General features: G+C 47.2%; 1 protein-coding gene across 4 annotated transcripts in view; it reads right to left on the bottom strand.

Annotated features, from left to right (window-relative positions):
- SAMD4B (sterile alpha motif domain containing 4B) overlaps positions 1-25,193 on the bottom strand; it is a 39,481-nt gene that overhangs the window by 6,199 nt on the left and 8,089 nt on the right. The window contains exons 2-8 of one of the 4 annotated variants that reach the window (XM_079119341.1): positions 19,708-20,110; positions 9,554-10,024; positions 3,316-3,555; positions 2,705-2,814; positions 2,467-2,553; positions 1,407-1,746; positions 121-206 (exon numbers count right to left, since the gene is read on the bottom strand). In XM_079119341.1, the coding sequence (XP_078975467.1) occupies positions 121-206; positions 1,407-1,746; positions 2,467-2,553; positions 2,705-2,814; positions 3,316-3,555; positions 9,554-10,024; positions 19,708-19,903 (1,530 nt within the window). In that variant the 5' untranslated portion in view covers positions 19,904-20,110. Of the gene's footprint in view, positions 1-120; positions 207-1,406; positions 1,747-2,466; positions 2,554-2,704; positions 2,815-3,315; positions 3,556-9,553; positions 10,025-19,707; positions 20,111-25,193 lie in introns of those variants that run through there. The other 3 variants (XM_079119343.1, XM_079119342.1, XM_079119340.1) reach the window with 3 other exon arrangements.

Raw genomic sequence — 25,193 nt, 5'->3', positions numbered from 1 at the left:
CTTTGCAGCCAATACTGGTAAGCTGAGGGGATGGAGAAGGGGTGGATGCTAGAATGTTGGAATGTTGTCCTTGGATGAAGCAGCTTTTTCTCTTCTTGGGGGTCCTATAGAAGGCCTTACCTCATGAGTCAGGCACTTTTCGATGAGCTGGAGGTAACTGGTGATGTTCTCCTCGTCTGGTCGGGACACCAGCAGCTGGGTACACACTGGGGACATGCGAAAGGGCAGGAGGTTAGCTATTGGCATGCCCTTCGCCTTGCTCCCCAGTCCTAGCCAGGACTGGTACAGGAGGAGGAACAGGGGATGTGGGCTGAATGAGACTCCACTCAGGTTACTTGGGTTATCACAAGGATATAAAGCACCCAACACAGTGCTTGGCACAAGGCAGACATGAAATCAATAGACCTCATTTAGGGGTTGGGGTTGTGGCTCAGTGGTACAGTGCTTGCCTAGCATGTCTAAGGCACTGGGTTCGATTCTCAGCACCACATAAAAAGAAATGAATAAAAATAAAGGTCTATCAACATCTAAAAATATATTTTAAAAAAACCAAAAACCTCATTTAAATCTTGTAAACGTTTTTTTGAAACGTTTTATGGCAGTGCTGGGGACTGAACTCAGGCCTCACACATGCTAAACAAACACTCTACTGCTATGTTATATCCCCAGCCTTTTCTATTCATGAGTTAAGGTTTTGCTAAGTTGGCCTTGGACTTGTGATCCTCCTGCCTCAGCCTCCTTAATAGTTGTGATTACAGGTGTGTGCCACAACACCCATTTTAATTTTTACAACAGCAATGATCTTGTCAAAATCAGCATTTTTAGTTCAAAAAGGTTGAGTCACTTGTCCCAGGCTACACAGTTCTAAAGATTTGGATCCAAGTATAAGGTTTGTTATGCCATGCTATCTCAGGAAAGGTCAAACCTACCATGAGATTCATCGTCCCTGTCCCCTGGGTGTTCTCCCTTTACTGTAGGCAGTTTCCTCCGACACACTGTCCTACTATCAGCCCAAGCTTATCCAAGTGCAGGGACCCTGTCACCCTCTATCTCAGGTACTTTCCACACTGCTCCATCCTCCAAGCCGGCTTTAAAAAGCTCTGTTGCGCACCTAACTTGGATTAGACCTGATGCTTGGTTGGGTTCACCTGGCTTTCTGCCTCAGGAGTTTTTGGCTGTTTTGTTTTTAGTACCAGGGATCGAACCTAGGGGCGCTTAACCACTGAGACACATCCCCAGCCCTTCATTTTGAGACAGGGACTCACTAAGTTGCTTAGGGCCTCACTGATTTGCTAAGGCTGCCTTTGAACTTGTAAGCCTCCTGTCTCAGCCTCCCAAGCCACTGAGTGTACACCACCATGCCTGGCTTGCCTCAGCATTTTGAGTTAGGCCCTTGCTGGCCTTACCTTTGCCCATCACCCGTGTAAACTGGCTGGGGATGTCTCCATCAGCGACGGGAGCCGGCGCTGGCTCACTGCCATCAGTGGGAGCTGGAGCTGGTGGAGGGGGATACTTCTCTGCTGCTGGAGGGTCCTTGGCCTCAGTGCCCTTGTCCGTGCCAGGGTGGGCTAGGGGAGGCTCAGCACCTGGCAGCAGCGGCTCCCCCCGGCCCCCATCCTTGGCAGTAGGGGTGGTAGTGGTGGCAGCCACAGTAGCCTGAAGGACACTGTAGGCCTTGATGGGGGTGATGATGATCTGCTGCAGCTCCTGCAGAGCATTCCGCAGATTCCCACCTTCTAGCACATCCTGCATGGGAAGGACACAGCTCGAGTCACATACAGACCCCACAGTGAAACAAAGAGAATGTCTGTACAAGTGGGACCAGACAGCTTGGAAAAGAAAGGGTGGCAGCCTGGATTCATAGGGAGGGCAGGTAAAGGCACCGCCAACACACACGCAGACAGGTACACACTTATATGCATACATTCCCTCTTCCCCTGAATGTGGAGGCCCACAGCACTAAGAAGGCAGTCTAAAGTGGGGCCTCAGGGATCCACCCAGGAGGAACCAGAGACTCAGACCAAGACACTGGGGATGAGGGGAGGGAAAAGCAGAAGGCAAGCAGCAGGGAGAGGGAGAAAAGGAAAGCAAACAGAGCTGATGCGGGAGGCGAGTGAGTGGATGGAAATCAATCAAATGGAAAGAAAACACACAGAGAGACTCTCCTTCACCAGAAAGACCAACTAGTCAGAAATGGAAAAGCAGAAGGAAAAAGGAGGGGTGGCATTAAAAAAGAGATTCTGGAATCACAAACCAGGACCAACAGGGAGGGAAGCCTCTTAGCCACCAGTAAGTGAGCCCTTTGATGCCAACTTGTAAATGGAGCCTGGAATCTGGCTCCTCAGAGTTGAGGCCACTGGAGGTGAGAGCTAAGGAGTGGGGAGGCCCAGAGGAGAGATGGCCCTTTGGTGCACTGGTACTACTAGGTAACTACTGGCCTTGGAGATAGGGATATCGGGTTCTCACCTTCTCTAGGGACTTGAGGACACTCTGCCTCTCACGCAGCTTCTGGATACTCAGGGCTATCTTGTGCCGGGCACCTTTGGTGACATTCTATGATGAAGATAGGAGACAAGAAGCTGGAAATGGAAGTGAGGTAACTGGGAGTGTCCCAATAGGACTAAAGAGACAGGAGGCTTGGGTTGTAGGGGTACTGCTAAATGGTACTGCCCCCAACACCTCTATGAAGTCCCCTTGGCTTCACCTGTGACTCTAGGTGCTGCTCGGTCAGTGTCATCATCTCCTCGTAGCTCATCTGTGAGAAGAGGGCTGCATATTTGTGCAAACGGAGGCTCTTGAGCCATGAGGGCACATCTGCAGGAAAGGAGGGAGAGTAAGGGGTCAGGAATTTGATGCTGGTGACCAGACACAGGGAGGCTTTAGGGAGGGACCAGGCATAAACTATAGGCAGTCTTAAAAGCTCTAGAAAGCTAGCAGGGGGTGGGGCCATAAGCTACTTCATCTGCCCAGCAGGAACCTTTCAGATAGCCTCCACTGGGCAGGACACCTGACCCTCTAAGATGTCAGGATGACCTCAATGATTTCTCTGAACATCTTCCTGGAATCTCTATCAGTTACTTGTCCTAGTCTTCTAGGCTGTTGAGGGCAGGGGCTCCTTCCCATCACACCAGGGCCTATGAGGGTAGAAGTGGGGTCTCTCAGCTATGTCGTGAACCAAAGGGTAGGGACTCCCTACTCCTTGCAGACCTGTCTCCTCTTCAGGGGGGAAGACAGGTGGCAGCCAGAAAATTTTCTGTCCTCTTAAGTTCGGTGGAAGCCCTGGAGAGGGGACCTGGTACTGCCCTCCTGTTGTACCTTTCATACCACTGCCGTCCTCCTGGAAAGTGTTCCGGCTGGAGCCCTGCTCCTCCGTCTGCTCACTGCCAGAGGAGGCCACGCTGCTCTGGGGCGAGAGGGGTGCGTGGTCGGGCGTGGTGAAAGCAGCCCGAGCACCGAGCTCCTCTGGACTTGGCCACTCACCAGGGACCTGGGGGCTCGTAGGGATGAGTGACATGGAGCGCTTCAGTGGGCTAGGGTGGATTTGGCAGGGGAGACCTGGCCAGAGAGGGAGAAGCAAGAGGTCAGGTTTCGGGATCTGACTACAAGAGACCATGCCCCTGATGCTGTGATGGCACTCAGTGCCACAATCCTCCAAGGGGAAGGGACTGCAGGGTCCAAGAGGTACCTACCTACCAGATACTGCTCATTCCTTCACCCAAAGCCCGATTCCCTAGCCAATGGCCACCCGTTTCTCTGAACCTCCCCCACTTCCCCTGCTAGCCTGGTTTGGTGCCAGCATACCTGGCTGGAAATTACTGCCACAGTCTCCCCCCGCCTTCCTTTTCCTTTTTTTGGTACTGCAGATTGAACCCAGGGGCATTACACCACTGAGCGGCATCCCCAGCCCTTTTTATTTTTTGAGACAGGGTCTTACTAAGTTGCTTAGGGACTGTGAAATTGTGGAGGCTGGCCTCAAACTTGTGGTCCTTCTACCTCAGCCACCTGAGTCGCTGGGATTACAGATGTGTGCCACCACGCCTGTCTTCCTCATTGTTTTCTTGCCTTCATTCTTGCTTCTTACAGTCCCCTTTCCCTCCAAGCAGCGACACTAATCCTTCAAAAAGTGCAAATTCTGATCAAGTGGGCTCCCTGCTTAACTCCATGTGGGTCCTTCATGGTGAGAACAAAATTTGAGCTTTTCCACACACCTCAAAAGCTACAAAGGCCTCGCCCCTGCTCGTCTGATCTCTCATCTTCCACATTCAACCCTTGGTTCATGTCTTTCTAGCTTTCACCTATTCTGAACCCCCATTTGCCCCTGGAAAACTCAAGCCCGTTCCAAGGGATTCTCTCTCCTTTTTTTGGTGTATGTGTGTGTGCTGTTGGGAACGCCAGGCCTCACAAACACATGCTGGGCAAGCACTCTACAGAGCCACATCCCTTGCTCCTTCTTCTTGTCCTCTTGATCTTAGCCAGTGGCTCCCTCAAGTTTCATCTCAAGTGCCACCTCCTCTGGCCTATATTGAACCTTCAATCTTACATCGCTGCCTCCCCAACCTTCAATCCCAATTAGTGCCTTATCTGTCTTGTAGCACCTATCACTACCTGAAATGATCTTATCTAATCATGTGTCTATTTGCTTATTAACTGTTTCCCTTGGCTACAATGGAAGACCACTGACAGAAGAACAACTGCCCTTTCATAAACAGCATTCTATCCTTAGCAATTACAGTGGAGGCGTGGCCCAGAGGAGCTGCTTCATTAGTACCTAGAGATGACGTATGTGTACTGTGCCATGACACTGGGGCTCACATCTGGTTTTTTTTCTTCTTTTCTGTACTGAGCCCAAACAGGCCACCCATGAGGCTTGGTGGCTCAAAGTAAACCTAGGGGCCTTTTCCATAAGACACTTCACATCCTCTTGTCCATACCGTTTCTGAGGTAAGCAGAGTGACTCAACTTTTTTTTTTTTTTTTGGGTACTGGGCATTGAACTCAGGGATGCTCTACTACTGAGCTACATCCTGAGCCCTTTTCATTTTAACATAGGGTCCCAGTAAGTCCCCAGGCTAGCCTCACACTTGTAACCCTCCTGCCTCAGTCTCCCAAGTTGCTGGGATTACAAGGGTGCACCATGGCACCCAGCTCCAACTTGACATTTGTTTGTTTTTTTTGTACTGGGGATTGAACCCAGGGGTGCTTAACCACTGAGCCACATTCCAAGTTCCCTTTTTCATATTTTATTTAGAGAGAGGGTCTTGATAAATTGCTTTAAGGCCTGAGTTGTTGAGGTTGGCTTTGAACTTGCAATCCTCCTGCCTCAGCCTCCTGAAACACTGGAATTACGGGTGTGTGCCACCACATCCAGCTTTTTAAACTGTTCCCAAAACAGGAGAGGAGCCACAGGCTCTCCTACCTATATATGTGCCTCTTCCCACTGCCCAGTCACTGCTCTCCCACCCTTCGCCACCTGCTACTTGTCTTCACGCCTCACTCAAGCAGCCTCTCTTTCTGCAGCTGCCTCAGGCCCAATGTTTGCCACTCTCCTCACTAGCCAGCCCCATGCAATGGACTAGGGGCTCGTGGAGAACAGTGACCAGTCCTATCATTTCTGCACACCCAGGATTAGGCACAGGGCACAACACACAGAAGCCCTTCAACCACGTTTCTTTCATAAAGGACAAAAGGATGCTAAGGGAACAAGGATGTCCTGACACAGGGAATTCAGAGTCCCCCCAAGTCAGCTGAGAGAAAAAGTAAACAAAGCCAAAAAGCCTGGGTAGGTAAGAACATCAAGGCCCAGGAAGCTAATGCCCTTTGTCCTGGTTCCCACAGGGAGTTGACAAGCAGAGACAGAGAGCCTGGGCCGTGTTTTCAATGGAAAGGCGGGGGCTCTTGGCAGAGTTCCACACAACCATCCAGGAAGAAGGGCCAACCTGGTGCAGGACTCAAAGCACCTACTGTTACCATCTATGACAACACTGATGCTCAAAGCCAGGAAGTCACCTGAGGGAGAGGGCAGTGCACTGGCTAACCCCTTAAGACCAACTCAACCTCTGTCCCCACTAATGACCTCTGGGATCTTCTACTTAGGGTTCCCTCCAAGTCTCTGGATTCCCTTGGCCCTGGTTTCTGCTCCACTTGGGACTCCTTAAGAAAAATGGCACACTTTGGGCCTGGGGGGCTGGAGAACCTCAATAGAGGTCTTTGTGGCTGTCTGGTGTCTCTGGCCTTCTCCTTCCTCCCTTCTCAGCCAAGTAGGGGGCAGGCGAGGCTGAGGGGGCAGGCGAGGCTGAGAGGGCAGGAAATTATTCTGATTGGCATGACATGTAGTTCCTGAGGAACCCTGCTAGGCCCTGCACTGGGGTGGAGGCTGGCCACAGCATGAGAATTATAAAAACAGGAATGCTGGCCAGAGATCCGGGGCCTCACTCTCTCCAAGAAACCCTGGTCTGTCCTTGGCAGCACCCCAAACCCACCCTGCCTGCCCTCCCAAGCCAATCCTTGCTTCCCACTCAAAAATATTTTAATGGTTTCCTGTTTCCTGCAACTGCCTAAAATCCAAAAGTCTGGTCCTGTCCCTCTGCTGCAAGATTGTGGCCCTAAGACTTAAGTTCAAATCTTGGCTCTGCCACTTTTGGACTGTGTGCTCTGTGGCAGTCACTTCGTCCACGCCTCTGCCTCCATTTCCACACACAGTTCTTAGCACAATGATAGGCACATGGTAAACTAAGCATCTACTACTGCTATTACATATGTAAATTCACCACAGCCAGACTGGCTATTAACTGTCCCCTGTCACTCCTGTGCCTTTGACTCAGGTTGTGCCCTCTGTGTGGAATTCTGTTCTCTTTTGGTTCAAACCCCTATTCCAACACTGGTCTTTAAAGCTGCTGGGCAGGTGGGATTGTGGATGTAGCTCAGTGGTCGAGCATTTGCTTAACATGTGCGAGGCCCTAGGTTTGACCCCCAGTACTGCCAAAGGGAAAAACAGAACCAAAAAACCTGCACATGACCCCATCCTGGGAAACCCAGGTGTGGGGCAGTTACCCTGCATGGGTGACCCTTCTCTTTGGGGTATGAGCATCTATCTCCAAGAGGGTCACTTTTAGGTGAAGGTAGCATAAGATACCAATTCAAAGCATAAGCTCTGGAGCCAGATTGCTTGGATTTGATTTCCAGGTATACCATCGTGTGCAAGTAACTTCACTGACTCAGCAAAGTTTCTGAAGTTTATAGGTATAGAGTTCTCAGAATAGCTTTAAGGACTTGTGTGTGTTTGCATTTATATATATACATATATGTGTGTGTGTGTGCACACACATATATACACATACATACATATATATAATTTTACTTATTTTTTGCACTGGGGATTTAACCCAGGGGTGCTTTTCACCACGCATTTTTATTTTGAAACAAGGCATTTCAAAGTTGCTTAGGACCTTGCTAAGTTGCTGAGGTTGGCTTTGAACTCAGGATCCTCCTGCCTCAGCCTCACAAGTTGCTGGGATTACAGGTATACATTACTGTGCCTGGCAGTGACCAACATTTAAAAACCAGAATTATCATAATTAATATATTCTCTCAATGGGGGTCCAGGAACTATGGTGCTCTAAGACCAAGGCATCGCAGGTTGCTAGAGTTCCCTGGAAATGCCCTCCTATCCTTCTACCTTCCCAGGTTGATACTAGTACCTGGGCAGGCTGACCAGGACAACATCATCCAGGTAAAAAACAAGCTTGGGGGGTAACTGATGTGCACATGGTACCAGAGCTGGGCACTCCTGGGATTACAGGCTTCGTCCCCACTCTGCTGACACTTGTGACATTCCACTGCAGCTCTAACCAGTGCCTGCTGAAGGGGGCTGGCCACCCTGAGACTGAGTCATGGCTCCTCACCTTAACTAGGGTCATGCCACTTCACCAGGACTTGGAAAAGCCGCCCTACCCTCCCTTACCCTGTTCATTTCCACTAACATTTCAAAAAGGCACTGCTGCGCCAGCTGCTCCTGCTCACCAGCCTCCAGGGCACTTACTAAGAGAGCCTTTCAAGCCACCTTAGTTGGCAGGACAGCCCAGTGGTCAGAGGCCAGCTCTGGCATCAGAATGGTTGGGTGTGAACCTTGGCCAGTTCCACCACTTGTTCTATGTGCAACCTTGAATATGTGCCTCATTGAGTTCCAGTGTCCTCATCTGTCAAATGGAACTAATGGTATGACTGTCATGAGGGTGAAAAGAGATCATATCTGAAACAGTGTTTATTAAAGAAATGTCTAGGGAATGAAATTGACCAAATTATGTCATGTGCACGTACTGATATGTCACAACGAATCCCAGGGCGATGTACAATTATTATGTACACACCCACAAAGAGAGAACCTAGCACAGTCAGTGCTCAAAAGTGTTACCTACTAATGCCTGCAGCAGCAGGGTGTCTGGGGTGAACTCAGGGGTGATCAGAGCTACATCCCCATCTCCACTCTTTTTTTTTTTTTGCAGTCCTAGGGACTGAATCCAGGGGCACTCTACCATTGAGTCACGTCTGCAGCCCTTTTTATTTTGAGACATGGTCTCATTAAGTTGCTGAGGCTGGCTTCAAATTTGTGATTCTCCTGCCTCCCTCTCCCAGGTCACTGGGAATACAGGCACATGCCATCCTGCCTGGTTCCCAGCTCCTACCTTTTAAACTTTGAGATAGGGTCTCACTAAGTTGCTGAAATGGCCTTGAGCTTACAATCCTCCTACCTCAGCATCCCGAGTAGCTGGGATTACAGGCATGTGCTGCCACCAGTGAGAGTTACATCTTATACAAACAAGCATATAAGAATACATCTAAGAAACAAGACTGCTAGCTGAAGCCAGACACAAAAATCCAGTGAACAGGACGGGACCTCAGATGAGCCTGGCCCTGCCTCTACCAGGGGCTGCAAACTCAAGGTCCTCAGAGGCCAGGAATCAGAAATGCTCAAAGATGGTCTAGGTGGGTCAGAGGTAGGCTGCAGGCGGCTGATAGTCAGTTCTTCTCTTATTGTGGCTGCTGAGGATGCAGACCTTGAGCTGCCAGATCTTTGGACTTCTCAAGAGAAGTTGGAAATGAGATTTTAAGGGGGAAAATCTAATATGACTAAATTAATTAAGCAAATTTTATTTTTTGTACTAAGGACTAGGGATTGAACCCCAAAGAGCTTTACCACTGAGTAACATTCCCATTTTTTTTCCCCTTTTTTTAAAATTCTGAGACAGGGTCTTGCTAAATTGCTGAGTCTGGCTTTGAACTTGTGATCTTTCTGCCTCAGCTTCCCAAGTCACTGGGATTACAGGTGTGAACCACCATGCCCAGCCTCACTAAGTTTATGTGAAAACACAAAACCAAAGTGTGGATGCAATAAGACATGTCTGTAGGTCCTATATGGCCCTGGCAATGCAAGTTCCCAACCTCTGCACTGCCTAAAAAAGCTGAGGTCCAGAGAGGTTATGGGAATTGTCCAAGGCCACTTGGACACTGCCCAGTCTGGCCATTTTCAGGCATAGCCTCCTGCAATACCCCCTCACCTGTGTTTGCATTGCTCCCAATACTGTTGATGGCTGGCGGCACCGAGGTGGATGGGTGGAAGGGCACGTGTCCATTTTCCCGGGGTGGCTTGTCTTGCCAGCCTGGCCCTGCCTCTCCAGGGCCCAGCTCTGCAGTTCCCCCCCACTCATCTGAGCCCTGGCGTGAGTGGTAGGAGGGCTCTGGCCGGGTACGGAAGCCACTAGCCAGCCGCTCTTCCAGGTGGCTCAGCCAGAGGGCCAGCGCATTGCGGTCCTCCAGTGTGGTGGCTGGGTGGATGAGGGCATAGGAGAGCAGCTGGCGGCTCTCCTCGATGAAGGCATTGCTCTCGATCGAGTAAGCCAGCACTTTTTGCAGTAGCCTCATGTACTCCGACTTGGCCTCCGTGTTGCCTGGCTGAAGCAGGGGCAGGTGGGACAGCAGGAGGGACACCACCTTCTCTTTGGACTCCTGTTGCCACTGGCTGACGATGGCTACAGAGGGGATAAGAGGGAATGTCAGGAGAGTCTGGGTGGAAACTACTATAAACCCAAGAGTCCACAGTCTACTCCCTCAGTTCCAATCTCCTCCTCTCCTTTCTCTGTTCTTGCTTGATCTTGTCCCTCATATAATTGAGATCAAACACACTCACCCTGTGTCCCATACATACACACAGACTGATGATCTTCCTAAACCACACCAGAATGTTGTGCTCCTCACAAGGAGTTTTACGATGGCAACCAGCACCAAGACTCACAGCCCAACATCGCCTTCATTTTCAGGGCACTCCCCATCTATTCCTCCAGAAAGAGACTCAGCTCAGGGTACGCCCATCTTCTCTGGGGCTCTCTAACACTATATTCATCCAATTTTCCAAAATCAGGCTAAGATTTGAGGCCTTAGCCTGCAGCAACCTCTTTCCTTCTGCCTAAATTCTATGACTTCATTTTAAAAAATATGACATAAATAAATAAAACAATATGGAGCACCTCAAGAATTTGGGATCATTCTTGAGTGAGTCTCAGGCTAATTTTCTCTGTATTGTTCCAATTTTAGCTTACGTTTTGCTGAAGTGAGCACCAAATTTGATGTCTTTAATAGAATGCCTAAACCTGGCTCCTCTGTGCCAGGGTCATCTTGACCTCTCCTTTCATTTCATGTCTGAGAACCTGAGTGATGAATCATGGTTTCACCCAGGAGGAAGCTCCCCAAGAACAAGGCCCCAGGCTGGCTGCATAAAGGAGGTCTTGGGAAGGAACCACTGCAGGTCTGACTGTTCCTCTCAAAAACCTTATTACTCTGTGACTAGCTCAACAGAGTAGAGGATGGAGATGATGCTGAAAAGGCTAAGAAAAGGCACAAAGAACACCAATACTTGAAAGAAAAGAGTGTTCAAGGATCAAGGCCAATGAACCCTTGGGCAATTGGGGTCACCCCTGTAGTCAAGATGATTCACAGGATGATGAGAGATGTACTATTGGGGACGTCCTGGAAGGAGGCAAAGCAGCTGGTTCTAAGTGGATAGAACTAAGACCCCAAAGTGGGTGAGAAAAATGAACAGGCAGAAGCTCATGTCACTTCACTGCTCATTAGCTATGTAACTTAGGAAAAAGTAACTCCTTTACTGAGCTCTGCTTTCTCTGTCTACACAGGGGAACTCAGAATTGTTCCTAACTGGCTGAGCTGCGAGGAATTGAGACCACAGCTTAAAGCCCATCCTCAGGAAACACTGGCTGTTTTTACTAGTGATATAATTGGGTTATGAAATGTCCCCCAAAGGTTCATGTGTTAAAAGCTTGGTACCCAATGCAGCAAAGTTCAGAGCTGCGGATCTGGGGAAATGACTGCCTCATGAGAATTTTGATCTTACCAAAGGATGAATCCTCTGATGGGGTTCACAGTGGATGCCACTCCTGGGAGGTGGGGCCTAGTTGGAGCATGTGGGTTACTGGGGACTAGTCTGGAAAGGTGTATCTTACCCCAAGTCCCTGTCTCTCTCTCACATCCCCCACACCATAAAGTGAAGCAGTTCTGCTCTGCCTTACTACAAGCCCACAGCATAATGGAGCCAGACAAGCATAAACTGAAACCGCTCAAACTGTAAGCCAAAAGAAAACTTTTTTCCTCTAAGTTGATTTTCTCAGGGATCTTGTCACAGCATCAGAAAGCTCACTAGCACAACTAGCATTATGGGTCGTATACTTTACAGTGGCTCCTTCCTTTTAATACACAGATTTTAAAAGCACAAGTCAATCTTCCAGCCTAGGAAACAGAGAAGCTGGGAATAGGCAAGTGTAAGGAAACCTAGGCATCCAAGGGACTTTCAAGGCCAGTTCCTTAAGCCTTAAGATTCCAAGGACTGCCAGGTGCTGGGGCGCACGCCTGTAATCCCAGTAAGTCAGGAGGCTGAGGCAGGAAGATTGCAAATTCAAGGCCAGTCTAGTCAACTTACTAAGACCCTATCTCAAATTCAAAAATATAAAGGGCTAGAGAAGTAGCTCAGTGGTTAAGCATCCCTAGGTTTAATACCTAGCACTGAAAAAAAAAAAAAAAAGTCCAAAGGCTTAAGGTTTCTTCTGTCCATACTGCAGGATACATACTTGGTAACTTGCATAGATACTTGAAAAGTACCCTTCTGTATCTCTCTTTTTTTAATGACCTGCTTAGAAATCTGTGGCCTGGAATTCACATTAACTTCTTTTTGGGTACTGGGGATTGAACTCAGGGGCACTTGATCATTGAGCCACACCCCCAGTCCTATTTTATATTTTATTTAGAGACAGGTTCTCACTGATTTGCTTAGCATCTCACTTTTGCTGAGGCTGGATTTCAACTTGTGATCCTCCTGCCATAGCCTCCCTAGCTGCTGGGAATACAGATGTGCCACAGCACCCAGCAGGAATTCACATTAACTTCTAATTCTAATTCTACTTAAATTTGTAGCCCTAGGAAAATGAAACAATTTCCAACTCCTGACTATATAAATTGTGTATTTTCTTGACCTGGCTTCTCTTTGTTCCAGGCTTCCTAGAGAAACCCTGTTAAAGTACCCAGGGAATTCATCCATTTATTCATTTAAAGTCAACTCATGCTATGGTCACAGCACAACCCCAAATTAATAATAGAACTAATAGTACTACTGCCTCTAGAAGTAATGGCAATAATAATGGATAACCTTTATTGAACATTTGCCATGTTCCAGACGCTGTATGAACAGTACTGACTGGTTTTCATTCCCTCCTCTATCTTGTTTTAGTATTCCCATATTCCAGATAAATAACATTTGGGAAGGTGAATTCATTTCGCCCAAGTGACAGAGCTAGTCAATGACAATACCAAGATCTGAAGTCAGGTCTATCTGCCTCTGGAATTGAGAGGAGCTTTCACTATAACCTATTCTCCAGAGTTGACTCTTCCTTCTTCTTCCCTGGCTGGCTTTCCAGATCCCCATCAGTATCTGCCTCTCAAAGCTAGGAAACTGCATCCCTTCTATCTTCATCTGAACCAGCTCCCCATGACCACAAAACTGTTCCCTCAGGCTACCTCCATATCTAAAGATCTTTCCAAGATGGGACAGGCCTTTTAAAGTCAGGGAGCCTAGTCTTTCCTGCTCTCCCACCTCCATCTGGTACTGGGTCACATGATAACTCTCTAGCTCCCCCCTTTCCCTAACTTAGTTCCTGAGCTTTCAGCTCTTGATGAGAAGAAATATAGTGCATAATATTAGAGACAAAGTCAAGGATTTGCATCCCAATCACATCATGCAGTTGTCTGGACAATACCCTTCCTCTTCTGTAAAACAGGGATGACAGGGCTACTGAGAAGATTCGGGGAGGCAATGCATATAAAGCATCTGACAGAGTCTACCCACAGTAAGCTCTCAGGATGTGGCTCAGGGATGGGTGCTTTTCTCCCTTCTCCACCAGCAGAGTCAGCCTGTCCCTTCATCCCTACCCTGGCATTCTCAATTGCCGTTGTTTGGGCCTTACGGGGCAGCCAGAGGCATCCGGGACAGAGAGGCCTTGTCTAGTCCCTCCCCCACCTCAGAGTACTGCCAGGACCCCAGGGCTAAGGGACACAGCTTCTCCTCTGGTACTGCCAGGGGACGTGATGGAACAGCCCTAAGGGTTGGGTTCAATGAAAGACCTTGTTCTACTGCCCAGAAAGGGGAGAGTGGTTTTGGACGAGTGGAAGCTGACCCTGGGGAAATGTGTGTTCATGTGTCTGAGCGGTGGTGGTGGTGGTAAGGGCGGGCCTCCCCTGACTGGGAAGCATCAATGAGTACTGGAACTGGTCCAAGGAATTTGTGCAGCCTCAGGCCCCTTGGGGTGAGTGAGCCCAGCTGAGGCTGCAGATGACGGGTGGGGATGGAACTTCTAGTTTCCTGCCCAGATCAGAAAAGTCTGGCCCTGAGTATAGGCACATCAGGGGCACAATGAACCCAAGTGAACCCAGATCATCCCTGGAAGGTATGATATCTATGTGTGCATAATGTGCCCTCTCTAGACTCCCCCAACCTCATGTTACCTAGCAGAGCATACTGAATAAAAGTACAAGTTCAAAAGGCAAATTTGTCTGGGTTCAAAATCCAGCTCTACCTCTATGACCTAGGTCAATGCCACTGTGGGCCAGTCCTTTTACCTTTCTGAGCCTTGGTCTCTTCCATCAAATGGGGGTTAAAAAAGCCCTTTTCACATGGCTGTAAAGAACCAATGAAATAATGATGCAAAGCACCTAGCATGTGTGATGCTCAGTACATTTGACTATTACTGTTATTGCTTCTGGCTGAAGATCTAAACCCATGCTATTTCAGGGCTGGGGGAGTAGTTCATTTAGGAGAACACATCTGGGACTCCCCCTTAAGATTTCCAACAGGGTTGGGGAATTTCATGCAGTTATTTACCAAAAACAGACAGACCTCTGGTTCCTTGGAGCTACAGGCAAAACAAGCAGTGATGAAATTCTGGAGGTGGGTGGATGGGGGAGGGGGCTGGGGAATGCCATGACGCCCATAGCTGCTTCTCACCAAGCTGCAAATCTGGACTCCACAGGCATGGAGAGGGTGAGGGAGACTGTGTATGAGTGCCCGCCTTGGCACACCGGTCACAGGGCAGGTCTGGCCAGGTAAGCAGAGCTAAGTAGGTCATAACCCTGGGTCCTGGCAAGTCACAGGAGCCAAATATATCTCTGAGAACTGCCATAAGAGCAAACCCATTTTTATGTGCTGGGCTGTTGCAACAATTTTGGAAGCCTCAGGCACCAGTCAGAGGGGCTGGGGTTTGGCTCCAAATATGCCCTTCTCTGCCTCACCCCAGCTCACATAGACATGAGGGAGGGCTAGGGGGCTCACATTTTTGTTTGATGAACTGTGTCAGTAGAGTCTGAAAGGGGAGGGTGGAGGCACCAGGACTGAGCCAGTCTGGTGACTCACTTGCCATGGCCCCTCCTGACCTCAGTTTCCCCACCCAGACTCAGGGAGCCAAGGAGGAGGAGCTTAAACCTGCTGGATTTGGGGACTGACTCAGAAGAGATGAAGTGGGAAGAAAGGCAGGAAATGTGGCATAGGAAGCTAGGATCAGGAAGGGAAGGCAAATTCAGCTCTCCTGGCCCCCATCTTCTCCCTCCTGTCCATGAGAATACCTAAGGTATTCTGGTCCAAGGCAGCATCAGGGAAAGGAGAGGGCCAAGATTACTGTTACAGTTCAAACAGTAGGGAATAGAGGAGAAGGAACAAGGATGACAACAAGGGGAAACCTGCGTCTTTCCCCCTGTTCCATAGCCTGGGTACTGCTTTCATGTTCCTGGATGTTGCCTGAGGTTCTGCTTGCATGAAACCAATGTGGGATGCTGGAGCTGGAGGACTTCCCTATACCCTCCTTGTCCCAAGGGGGACAGTCTAGGCTATAACCCTCCCCCCACCCCTTTCAATAGGTCACATTCCTTAGCACATTCTTGGGCCTACCTAGATTCAGCATCAGCAAGCATCACGTCATTCTCCACTGGGTCACACACAAGTCCACTAGGGAGCTTTAACTCTTAGAGGGCAGGACCTTTGCCTCACATTAGTTTTAGGAAGTTCCTGGGGGATTGTGACATGAAGCCAGGACTGGGGCACTCTTTTAGGTTGATTTCTCTGTGCTCCCTGCCCTATCTGCGGAAGAGATAGGCAAGTAGGCAGCTCTTACCCAAGCCCAGGGTCTCCCTGGAGAACTGGAGGAAAAGGCAGGGTTCATGGGGTGGGTCATGGAGATAAAATCCAGAAAAAAGCAGGGGATCTACCTCACTCTCAGGCCTCCTGCTCTGAAGGGATCTGAAGAGCTAGAGAAGGGCTTCAGTCCCTGTAATGGGCAGCTCTTAACTGGGGATTGGTGAGCCAACTGAACTCAGGATTTGGTTAGTGGGGTAAGTTCATTTCTCTGGGAAAGGGGCAAATTTTCTGAGGGGTCCATCCCATAAAATTTGGCAGGGGGCAGTGCTGGGGACTGAATCCGGGGCCTTGCACATGCTAGGTGATGCTCTATCACTGAGCTACATCTCCAGCCTGCATTATATATTAAGAACTATTGCTCTAGAATGTGCTGGGCCTCCAAAGAAAGTAGTATGCTTGGTTATGGTTCTGCCAACTTTTGACATGTTTTTTCAGAAGCTAATGAGGTACCTGGAAAGCACTCAGAACAACCCCTTCACTGACCAGATAAGGATCCTCAGGCTCAAGAATGGCAGGTGTTAGTGACAGAGCTGAATGTAGAACTTGGGTGTGTTCTGATTTCTGGTCTTATGTTCCATAACAAGTTGAATCACACAGCAGGGCATCATCTCTCATGGTGACTGGTGGTCAGAAGCATTTGGGTACTTTTTCCCAGGCTCTTCCCCTTAGATTGCTCATTTAGTGGGTCTGGAGGCACAGTGAGGGCCAGGAATCTGAATTTTAAGTCCCTCTGCCCATCCCAGAGGATTGTGATGATGGTGCAAGTTGGAAAACCCAAGAGAATGGAAAGGCCAATAATAACAGAGGAGGCCAGCTCCTCCCGAAAGACACACAAGGTGAAAGTGGTGGGGGATTCTACTTGAAGGTAGGAGTGAGGCAGGAAACTGCCTTATTAGGCTTGGAGCCCTCGTATCTATTAGGCACAGGCATTCCATTCAAAGCCCCACAGAATTTACCTGTGATCACTTCTCTCTCAAGTCATGCTCTGTTCCAATTTTGGTGGGTTTTCTCCTTTTCTTCATGTCAAAGTAGACAGAACCACAGCCAAGCATACTACTTTCTTTGGGGGCTCAGAACCTTCTTCTAGATCAACAGTTCTTAACATTTAATACAGGAAGAAAAGAAGCAAGGCAGTCAGCCAACCAGTGAGCACATCAAGATTGGAGCAGAGCTTGACTTGAGAAAAGTGATCACAGGCAATTTCCCTCCTTTTGGAATATACCATGGCCCTCCCTCTCTTCCCTCTTTGTAAGTTTTCATTACTTCCCACTCATGTTAAGAACCATCTTGTTATAAAAATTCTTACCCCAGATATGGGGATATAGAGAAAGGCCTTGATTCATGTATTTGTGATTCAGTTTATTCCCCAGCAGTTCTCAGCCCTGGCATGCCATTAACAATGAGGCATATATGTATGGGCTGAATATGGAATGGTATGAAATTATTTTAATAAGTAAACAAAGCAAACTGGTTAATATGCATATCTGGCTATATGTGTTAAAACATTATAAAACTAGGACAAGAATAAGTTTGTAGTTGCATGTGTACAGAATTCATCTCATAAACAATAGCACAAGAAGTGGGGGGCTGGGGTTGTGGCTCAGTGGTAGAGCACTCGCCTACATGTGTAAGGTCCTGGGTTTGATCCTTGTCACCATATAAAAATAAAATAAAAGGTATTGTGTCCACCTACAACTAAAACAAAATATTAAAAAAAAAAGAAAGAAAATGGGAACATGGGAGTCTGAAATGGAGACCTCACTTTTCACCTTCTGTATGGTTTGATTTTACTACAAGTTCTGAAAACGAAAGCAATGACTGAAAATGCTCTTGAATAAAGCAACAGTAATGAGCACCACTGGTGCCACCAAGACTGGCACCCCAAAATTATCCAACTGCCTTCATGGATGGAATGGTAGAAGATGTGTGACAAGGCTGTATAAGACACTGGCCTGTCCCCGAAAAGCCCCCATGCTGGAAGCAGGGCCACAGCACAAACCCCTGTTCCTGATGTTAGAGAAGAGGGGCACCCTCCCTAGCGGGGAGGATGGGAGGGGTGAGAAATGGCTAAGTTCTGTGCCTGCGGTAGCTGAGCTGGATTCTTGCTGCTCTTTGTCTGACAGTCTGGGAATTTGGCTGATGTAGCTCCTGGTCTAAGTAACGGCTTTCCCCTACAACCACTGTGCTTCTGTGACTTGCACATAAAAATTCAATAAGAAATAAAGCTGACTGGGCTGGGGCTGTAGCTCAGTGGCAGAACACTTGCCTAGCATGTGTGAGGCACTGGGTTCCATCTTCAGAAACACATTAAAATAAATAAAATAAAGATATTGTGTCTTTTATAACTAAAAATATATATTAAAAAAAAAACAAGCAAGCAAGCTGATTAATGCTAAAATGGGTGGGCCTGGAGAGATGAGGGAGGCCAGGCAGCTCTGTGGCTCTTCAATATTAGAAGCCCATGCTCATTTCCTCACCTTGAAACTTGGGGATAATAACAGTACCTGCAAGACTGGTTGTGAGGACCAAATGAATTACTGACAATGAGAACAACAGTGGACAGTCACGAAGTGTTTACCACAGGCCAGGCACCGTTCTAAGAGCTCTACACATTATTTACTGACTCCTCACAAGTAACCTAGAAGGTCAATATAATTGTAATTTTGACTTTAAGATGGCAAAATTGAGGCATGGAGAGGTTAAATTACGTGGTTACATGGCAAGTGAAAACTGTGATTTAAACCTAGACAATCTGAACTGAGAGCCACCAGAGAACACTGCTTTCAGAGTTAATAAACAGAAGTGACGAATACTTGGGGGCAACCCTCTCTTGAGACCCCTCCCTTGTGGGACCTTTGTTACCTTTCTGTTTCAAAAATAAATTCCATTACTTTGCTCTAAATAAATTAAAAAATGGTGTATTCTTGTATACTTAAAAAAAAAAAAGATATAGCTTGTAAGGGTTCAACTATTATTATGAAGAAGGTGGGATGAAATGAGGATGACTAATTTGGAGAAACTGCATGTAGCCCCCTGTTCCCTTCCCAGCTAACTTTTGGGTATCCTCTACCCTCCCCTCTTCTCTGGCCTCCATCTCTCACTGGTCAGTGGGGTCAGCAGCTCCATTCAGCCATTTGGAGGCCCAGAAGGTCAGAAGGACTGTAGCAGTGGTACCTAAGGTTGTTCTCTGGCCTCATTCCTGTCAGGACAGGTTCTAGAGAAGCCTGGCTCACTTATCCCAATGACAACCTCTTAAGACATGGAATGCCTCTCTACAGGATGCTTCAGGACTGGAAATAAAGAACTATATCTAAATGCAAAACTCTCTTGAAGCTATTTATGCCTTAAGTCCAACCTACCCTTGGGGATAAAATATAGTATAGGATGACTTGTGAATTCTGGAAGAGTTCTAAAATTCCCTCTTAAGAGTTTTTTTCTCTTTTTTTTTTTTGGGGGGGGGGAGGGGTAACTGGTGGTGGAACTCAAGGGCCCTCTATCACTAAGCAACATCCCCAGCCCTTTATATTTTGAGACAGGGTCTCACTAAGTCTCCCAGGCCAGCCTCTAACCTCCTGCCTCAGTCTCTGGAGCCACTGGGATTACAGATGTCATCATGCCCACCTTGATGTCTTGGAGCTTGACAAATTATTGCTTGCCTTCCATCCCTCTTTCATAGGTAATGACTTTAGTCTGTTCCTTTCAGCTGCCCACGCAAGAAACCCTACCAATCCTTCCTCTGTTATGGGTTTCCCGCCCCACTGGGAGTCTCCCATTCCACCCTGAGGATATATGGCAAAAAAGCCCCAGGAGAGCCAAAATGATGGCTTGGGAGGATGGGAACTTCCCAACTCCCAACAAGTATAGCACCCACATTTCTTGGCACCATTATTGGCTGGTCTCCTTGGGCATCTGGCATCTGTTCCAGGTCACCCTCCTAATTCACTCCCATCTCTAGGGGCAGAGACTCACCAGCACTGTTGGCCTCCGACTCCAGCAGGTGGATGTCATTGCAGTCCGCCAGCGAGTGCTCCAGGCAGAGCTGCAGGAAGCGGGCTTGGGTACGGGTGACCCGCTTCAGAAGCGACAACAGGGCCACTGTCTGCTCACACTCATTCCAGCCCTTGAACCAGCCAGCGAGGATGCCCACCTGGTCTCGGAACATCATGGTGCCAGGCCTGGGGCCAGGGTGGGGGGGACGGCGGTGGCAAGGGCCAGCGCCGTCACATGGTCTCGGCTCTGGGCTCCTGTTAGCTCTCCCCTGAGGGCCAGGGCTTGAGGACGTTCCCTGGCGTGGTGGCAATGGGTGGTTAGGGGAGGAGGGAGCCTGCTCACATTGGGGGAGGTCTTGGTCCAGCCACGCCTCTCCAGGCTCCTGGAAAAGGAAGCAAAGGGATCAGAGAGAATGAAGGAGCCAGAGTGGGCTGAAGAGGGTATAGAGGTCTCTTGCCTTTCTCTTTCAGAGTATTTGTTCTGAGGAGCTCCTGGGAAAAAGATGAAGCCAACTTCAGATACTAAACCAACTTCCTGTCAATCTCCAGGTCCAGAGAAAAGGCCCTGGCACTCAGAGACCCACCCAGACACTAAGGAGATGCTACCCTCATACCTGGTTGCCACAGGGCCAAAGGAGGTGGAGTTAAACAGAAAATAAGCTGGGAAGGTTTTTCAGAAAAGGGAAATAAGACAGGCTTCACATTATGGGAAAAGTTCTGAATTAATGGAGATCTAACTCAAGGTGGCATTACAAAGAAGACATGGGCACATCTCCTAACTTTGCTGGTCACTGACTAGCTCCTCTGAGAGCTGAACAGAGTGATTACTCACATGCTGGAAGGACCCTAAAGGTTCTGTAATTACTTCAACTTGCAAGACTTGGTCAGGGATGAATGTGGGGTGGTGGCCCCAGTGAACATCTCAGGAATATAGATATTTACTTAGTCACTAACTGGCTGGGTACCAGTCAGCCCTTGGACATTGGCATGGACAGAGGCTTTTTCAGATTATGAACAGGCTGAGGAGATCTCACTCTCTCCAATCCAGCTTTCCCATTCTGGAAAATGTACATCTCTGATCTCTAAGATACTACTTATCTCTAATATAAGGAGAATTCCTCCTAGAATTCTTCTTCATTCCTCTGAAATTTGCTTCAGACTCAAGCTCTCTAGGTTGGAAAGTCCTCTTGGCTTCTAGAACACTGCCTGTCATCCAAACCCCTGAGAGCCAAGAGGATACCAACCTGAGGTAAAGAGGAGAAATCACAATTCAAAGACTCCCAAACAAGATCCCCTGTAGAAGCCCTAAACAGAGCAAATAGCATAGCTGTCAATCCCTCTGATATAAGAAGCAGAAAAAGGTTTGAGGGAAGATGAAACCTTGCTCCAAGTTAAACAGGCTTCTCAAATCTTTTTTTTTTTTTTTTTTGGGGGGGGGGGGGTGCTGGGGATCGAACCCGGGCCTTGTGCTTACAAGGCAAGCACTCTACCGACTGAGCTATCTCCCCAGCCCTCAAATCTTTTTAAAGGGGAAATCAGATGTTGTCTCCCTGGTTTAAAATTCTCCAATGGTTTCCCACTGCCCTTAAAAAAATCTAAAATGCACACTTATCTTGGCCAAAAGGCCCTCCCTGCAGGACTCCTGTGGCCTTTCCAATTTCACCTTGTACCAAGTTTCTTCTTATTCATTGGACTTCTCTTCCCTTCGAGGCTAGCTCCTATTTGTTACTCAGGTCTCAGTTCTATGTCATCTCCTGAGACAGCTTCCCTAAAAATCTAATCTAAGGAGACCTTCCATGGTCACTATTTTGTATTGTTTTATTTCTTTTATATAAAAGAAACTGGACACACACACACACACACACACACACACACACACACAGCTCCAAATTGCTCTCTTAGAACTGGACACACACACACACACAGCTCCAAATTGCTCTCTTAGGCAGGAATTACAATAGGTTGTTTCAAGGGATTTGGAAATCTTGTCCTAAAAGGAAAAATTTGAAGGTACTAAGTTCTTACTGGGGAAAGAGAAGACTTGGGGGAACTCGCAAAACTAACTTTGAATATGGAAGACATGGCACACAGAAGAGGAGCCATATTTCTTTTACTACACAGAAAAGAACCATCTACCAGGGTAGATGGCTCTAAGTGACAGGCAACACGGGATTTGGGAAACATTTAAAGTCAAGAAAATTTAGTTCTAGTCCTACTCCAGCCTCAGATTCACTTTGATCTTGAAATTATATCTGCCTCTCTTCTCTAGAATGTGAGAGATAAGGAGCAGACCTGGGTCAGACATGAAAAATAGGTTTTACCTCACAGGCAAACTTCAATTGATTGGTAGTAGCTGCCTGGAGCACTATGATGGGGAGGATCCCAAAGAAATTAAGTAATGAGATATCAATAGGGAATGATCAGTTAATTGGGGTTGCCCATATTCCCAGTGATTTGAGAGACTGAGGTAGGAGGATCAATTGCAAGCTGAAGGCTAGCTTCAGCACCTTAGCAAGACCCTGTCACAAAATAAAACTAATAGCAAAAAAAAAAAAAAAAAAGAGGCTGAGGATATAGCTCAGTGGTAGAATGCTCCTGGATTCAATCCCCAGTACCACAATAAATAAATAAACTGGGACAGATCCCACACTATGCATTATTTAAAAACACACTTCAGGGGCTGTGGTTGTAGCTCAGTGGGAGAGCACTTGCCTTGCATGTGTGAGGCACTGGGTTCAATCCTCAGCACCACATAAAATAAATAATAAAGATATTGTGTACGTCTACAACTAAAAAATATTTAAAAAAAAAAAAAACAAAAAAACACACATACTTGAGCCAGGCATGGTGGCACACACCAGTATCCCAGCAACTTGGGAGGCTGAGGCAGGAGAATCACAAGATTGAGGCCAGCCTCAGCAACTTAATGAAAACCTGTCTTGAAATAAAAAAATATAAAGGACTGGGGATGTAGCTTAGTGGTAGAGTGTCCCTGGGTTCAATTCCTACTATTGCAAGAAAGGAAGAAACAAACAAACCAAAACAAAATGCTTGAGTGAGGAGTGGTACCTATAATCCCAATTACATGGGGGGCTGAGTCAGGAGGACTGAAAGTTTGAGGCCAGCCTGGGCAACTTGGTGAGACTGTGTCTCAAAAGAAAAAGGGCGGGAGATGTAGTTCAGTGGTAGAGCACCCTGGATTCAATACCCAGTCCCCCAAAACAAATAACGCATTTTAAAAAATACAAAAGAAATCTATATCTAGTGTTTGAACTGTAACTACCAACTTGGAGGGAGGTGTCCACAGATGTAAAGTAGTATGTACAAGATGCTATTTTTGTTTAAACAAAAAAGTCATAAACAAAGTCCCTTACATATCAAATACCTATGTTTGTATGTGTATAGAGAAATATACAGATACACACTAGGCTAAGATTGGTTACTTTGGAGAGATAGGAATTTATAAACACTCTCTTTATATAATTTTGTACTATTTCACTAGTTGCAAGTGAACACATTATTTTTGCAATTTTAAAAGAAGAATTTAACTTTGAAAAAAACTGCATTCTACTTCCTGGATTAGTGAGAAAGAGTACTGTGATTAATTATCAGTGTGTGCCTGGGGTGCTGGGTGGATGAGTGACAGCTCACGTGCCTAAAAAAAATCAGTTTCCCTTCCCAGCTCCAGCATTTTGTGGCTTTCAGTCCCAAGGAGGCAACAGCTGCCTCAACATAAGGAAGAATTGTAAAATAATGTTATCTGTCCAAGAATGGAACCGGCTGCCATGTGAGGAGGTAATAGCTCTGAGATTGCTGGAAGTGGTCAAACGGAGGCTGGATGAACAACCCTTGGGAGTGGGAGGGATTCCTTCACTGGGTGGCAACTCAGAATGATAGAAGGACATGTTACTATTTCAAAGGGTACATTTGTGATGGGAGGTTTGATATGCCAACAGCATTTGCAGCAAAAAGATGACCAAATCCACAAACAGACCAAAGTTGTGCATACTCTTTCCCATCAATTCTTTTACTGGGTTGTTACTTTTCCTAAGCAACAGCACTGCATCCCTGAAGTAAGCAGCCACCTAAACATTAATTCATCTTCTTCTAGCAAAGTTTTGGGACAGAATGGGTTCTCAAACATGATGCTTACCAGGTCAGGCTTTGAACAAAGCAGGCCAGCTCACTATGGTGAGTTGGAAAGTACACACCCTGTCTAAAGGGAGACATCACTATTCAGCTCTAATCAACTGCTGTCATGTGGGAATGTGGGTCCAGTATTATTAGCTCTCAGAGGAGCTGAAATCTGGCTTTTAAAAGAAAACTAAGGAAACTAAGTTAAAATAAAACAGTGACAGTGAACTACTACACAGAATAAACAAAACCTGTGGCCTGAGGTCCTTGAACAGATGAACACAAACTAGAATAAGACTCTAGTTTAACCTTTTTGGTCACCCCACTGCACAGGGAACATGACTGGTGGGAAGATCTAGTGATGGAGGAGGGTCTGACAATCTGCAGTAAATACTTAGGGCTTCAAGCAGTCACTTTTAAGGTTGCACTGTCAAAAAAGTCACCTCTAAAGGAAGTGTTTCCTATGTCTTTGGGACAAAAGGATGTCTTGTGTTTGGTCTATATGGTGATTTAACAGGAAGACTGGTTGAGATCCTTCTATCAATAGACTCGAGGTAGTCAACCACTTTCCCCCAGGTGCTTGGCTACAGTGAGAGAAGAGGACATGGATAAGGCATCAGCACCAAATATCCCAAGACATCTCACCAGAGTACCATCTTACTATGATGGATTCACCTGCCAAATATCCATTCCCATCTCCTGTTAACAGTACCATGAGTTCCCCTTGGAGAATTAACAAGTCTTTCTTGGCTCCACAAGAGGACCCAGGTTAAGTCTGGATAAAGCATGCTCCTTGGACTCTTGCTGGAACAAGTGGAGAAATAAGTTCTCAATTACTGGCTGCTACTCTGCTAACCTCTAGTGGATTTTTGCTTTCAAATGAAACCAACTCAGATAAAAGCATTCAAGAAATGAGGGGAGAAAAAGGGAGGCCTAGTCACATCATTTGAAGACCTAGATCCACCTAACCTGAAACTACTGACCCAGACTTTTCAGTTCCATAGATCAATACATTTCTTTTTGGCTTAGGACAGTTGAGTTTGGTGGTTTCTATTACTTAAAACTGAAAGAGCTTTGGCCACTTCCATATAAAACAATTCAGCAGTGCTCTGGTCTCTATGTTCTCATATAACTGAAAATGATTCCCCACCTTTGAGGAAACACAGGACAGGGAAACCTCGCTGGCAAATGTCTCTCAAGCAGCCCTATAAGATTGCAGTCGTTTTGCCATATTTTGACCAAGTGACCTTCTTGGTAAGCACCTACCATTGCTGGAGGTGAGAATGGAGCTAACAAAAAGCAAAGAGGTTCCAGGGAAAACTGCCCTCTGGG

The sequence above is a fragment of the Sciurus vulgaris genome (genome assembly GCF_902686455.1).
Source record: "Sciurus vulgaris genome assembly, chromosome: 17".
In the NCBI taxonomy this organism is placed as follows: Eukaryota; Metazoa; Chordata; class Mammalia; order Rodentia; family Sciuridae; genus Sciurus; species Sciurus vulgaris.
The sequence above is the reverse complement of the archived record's forward strand: the minus strand, read 5'-3'. Positions and strand labels throughout refer to the sequence as shown.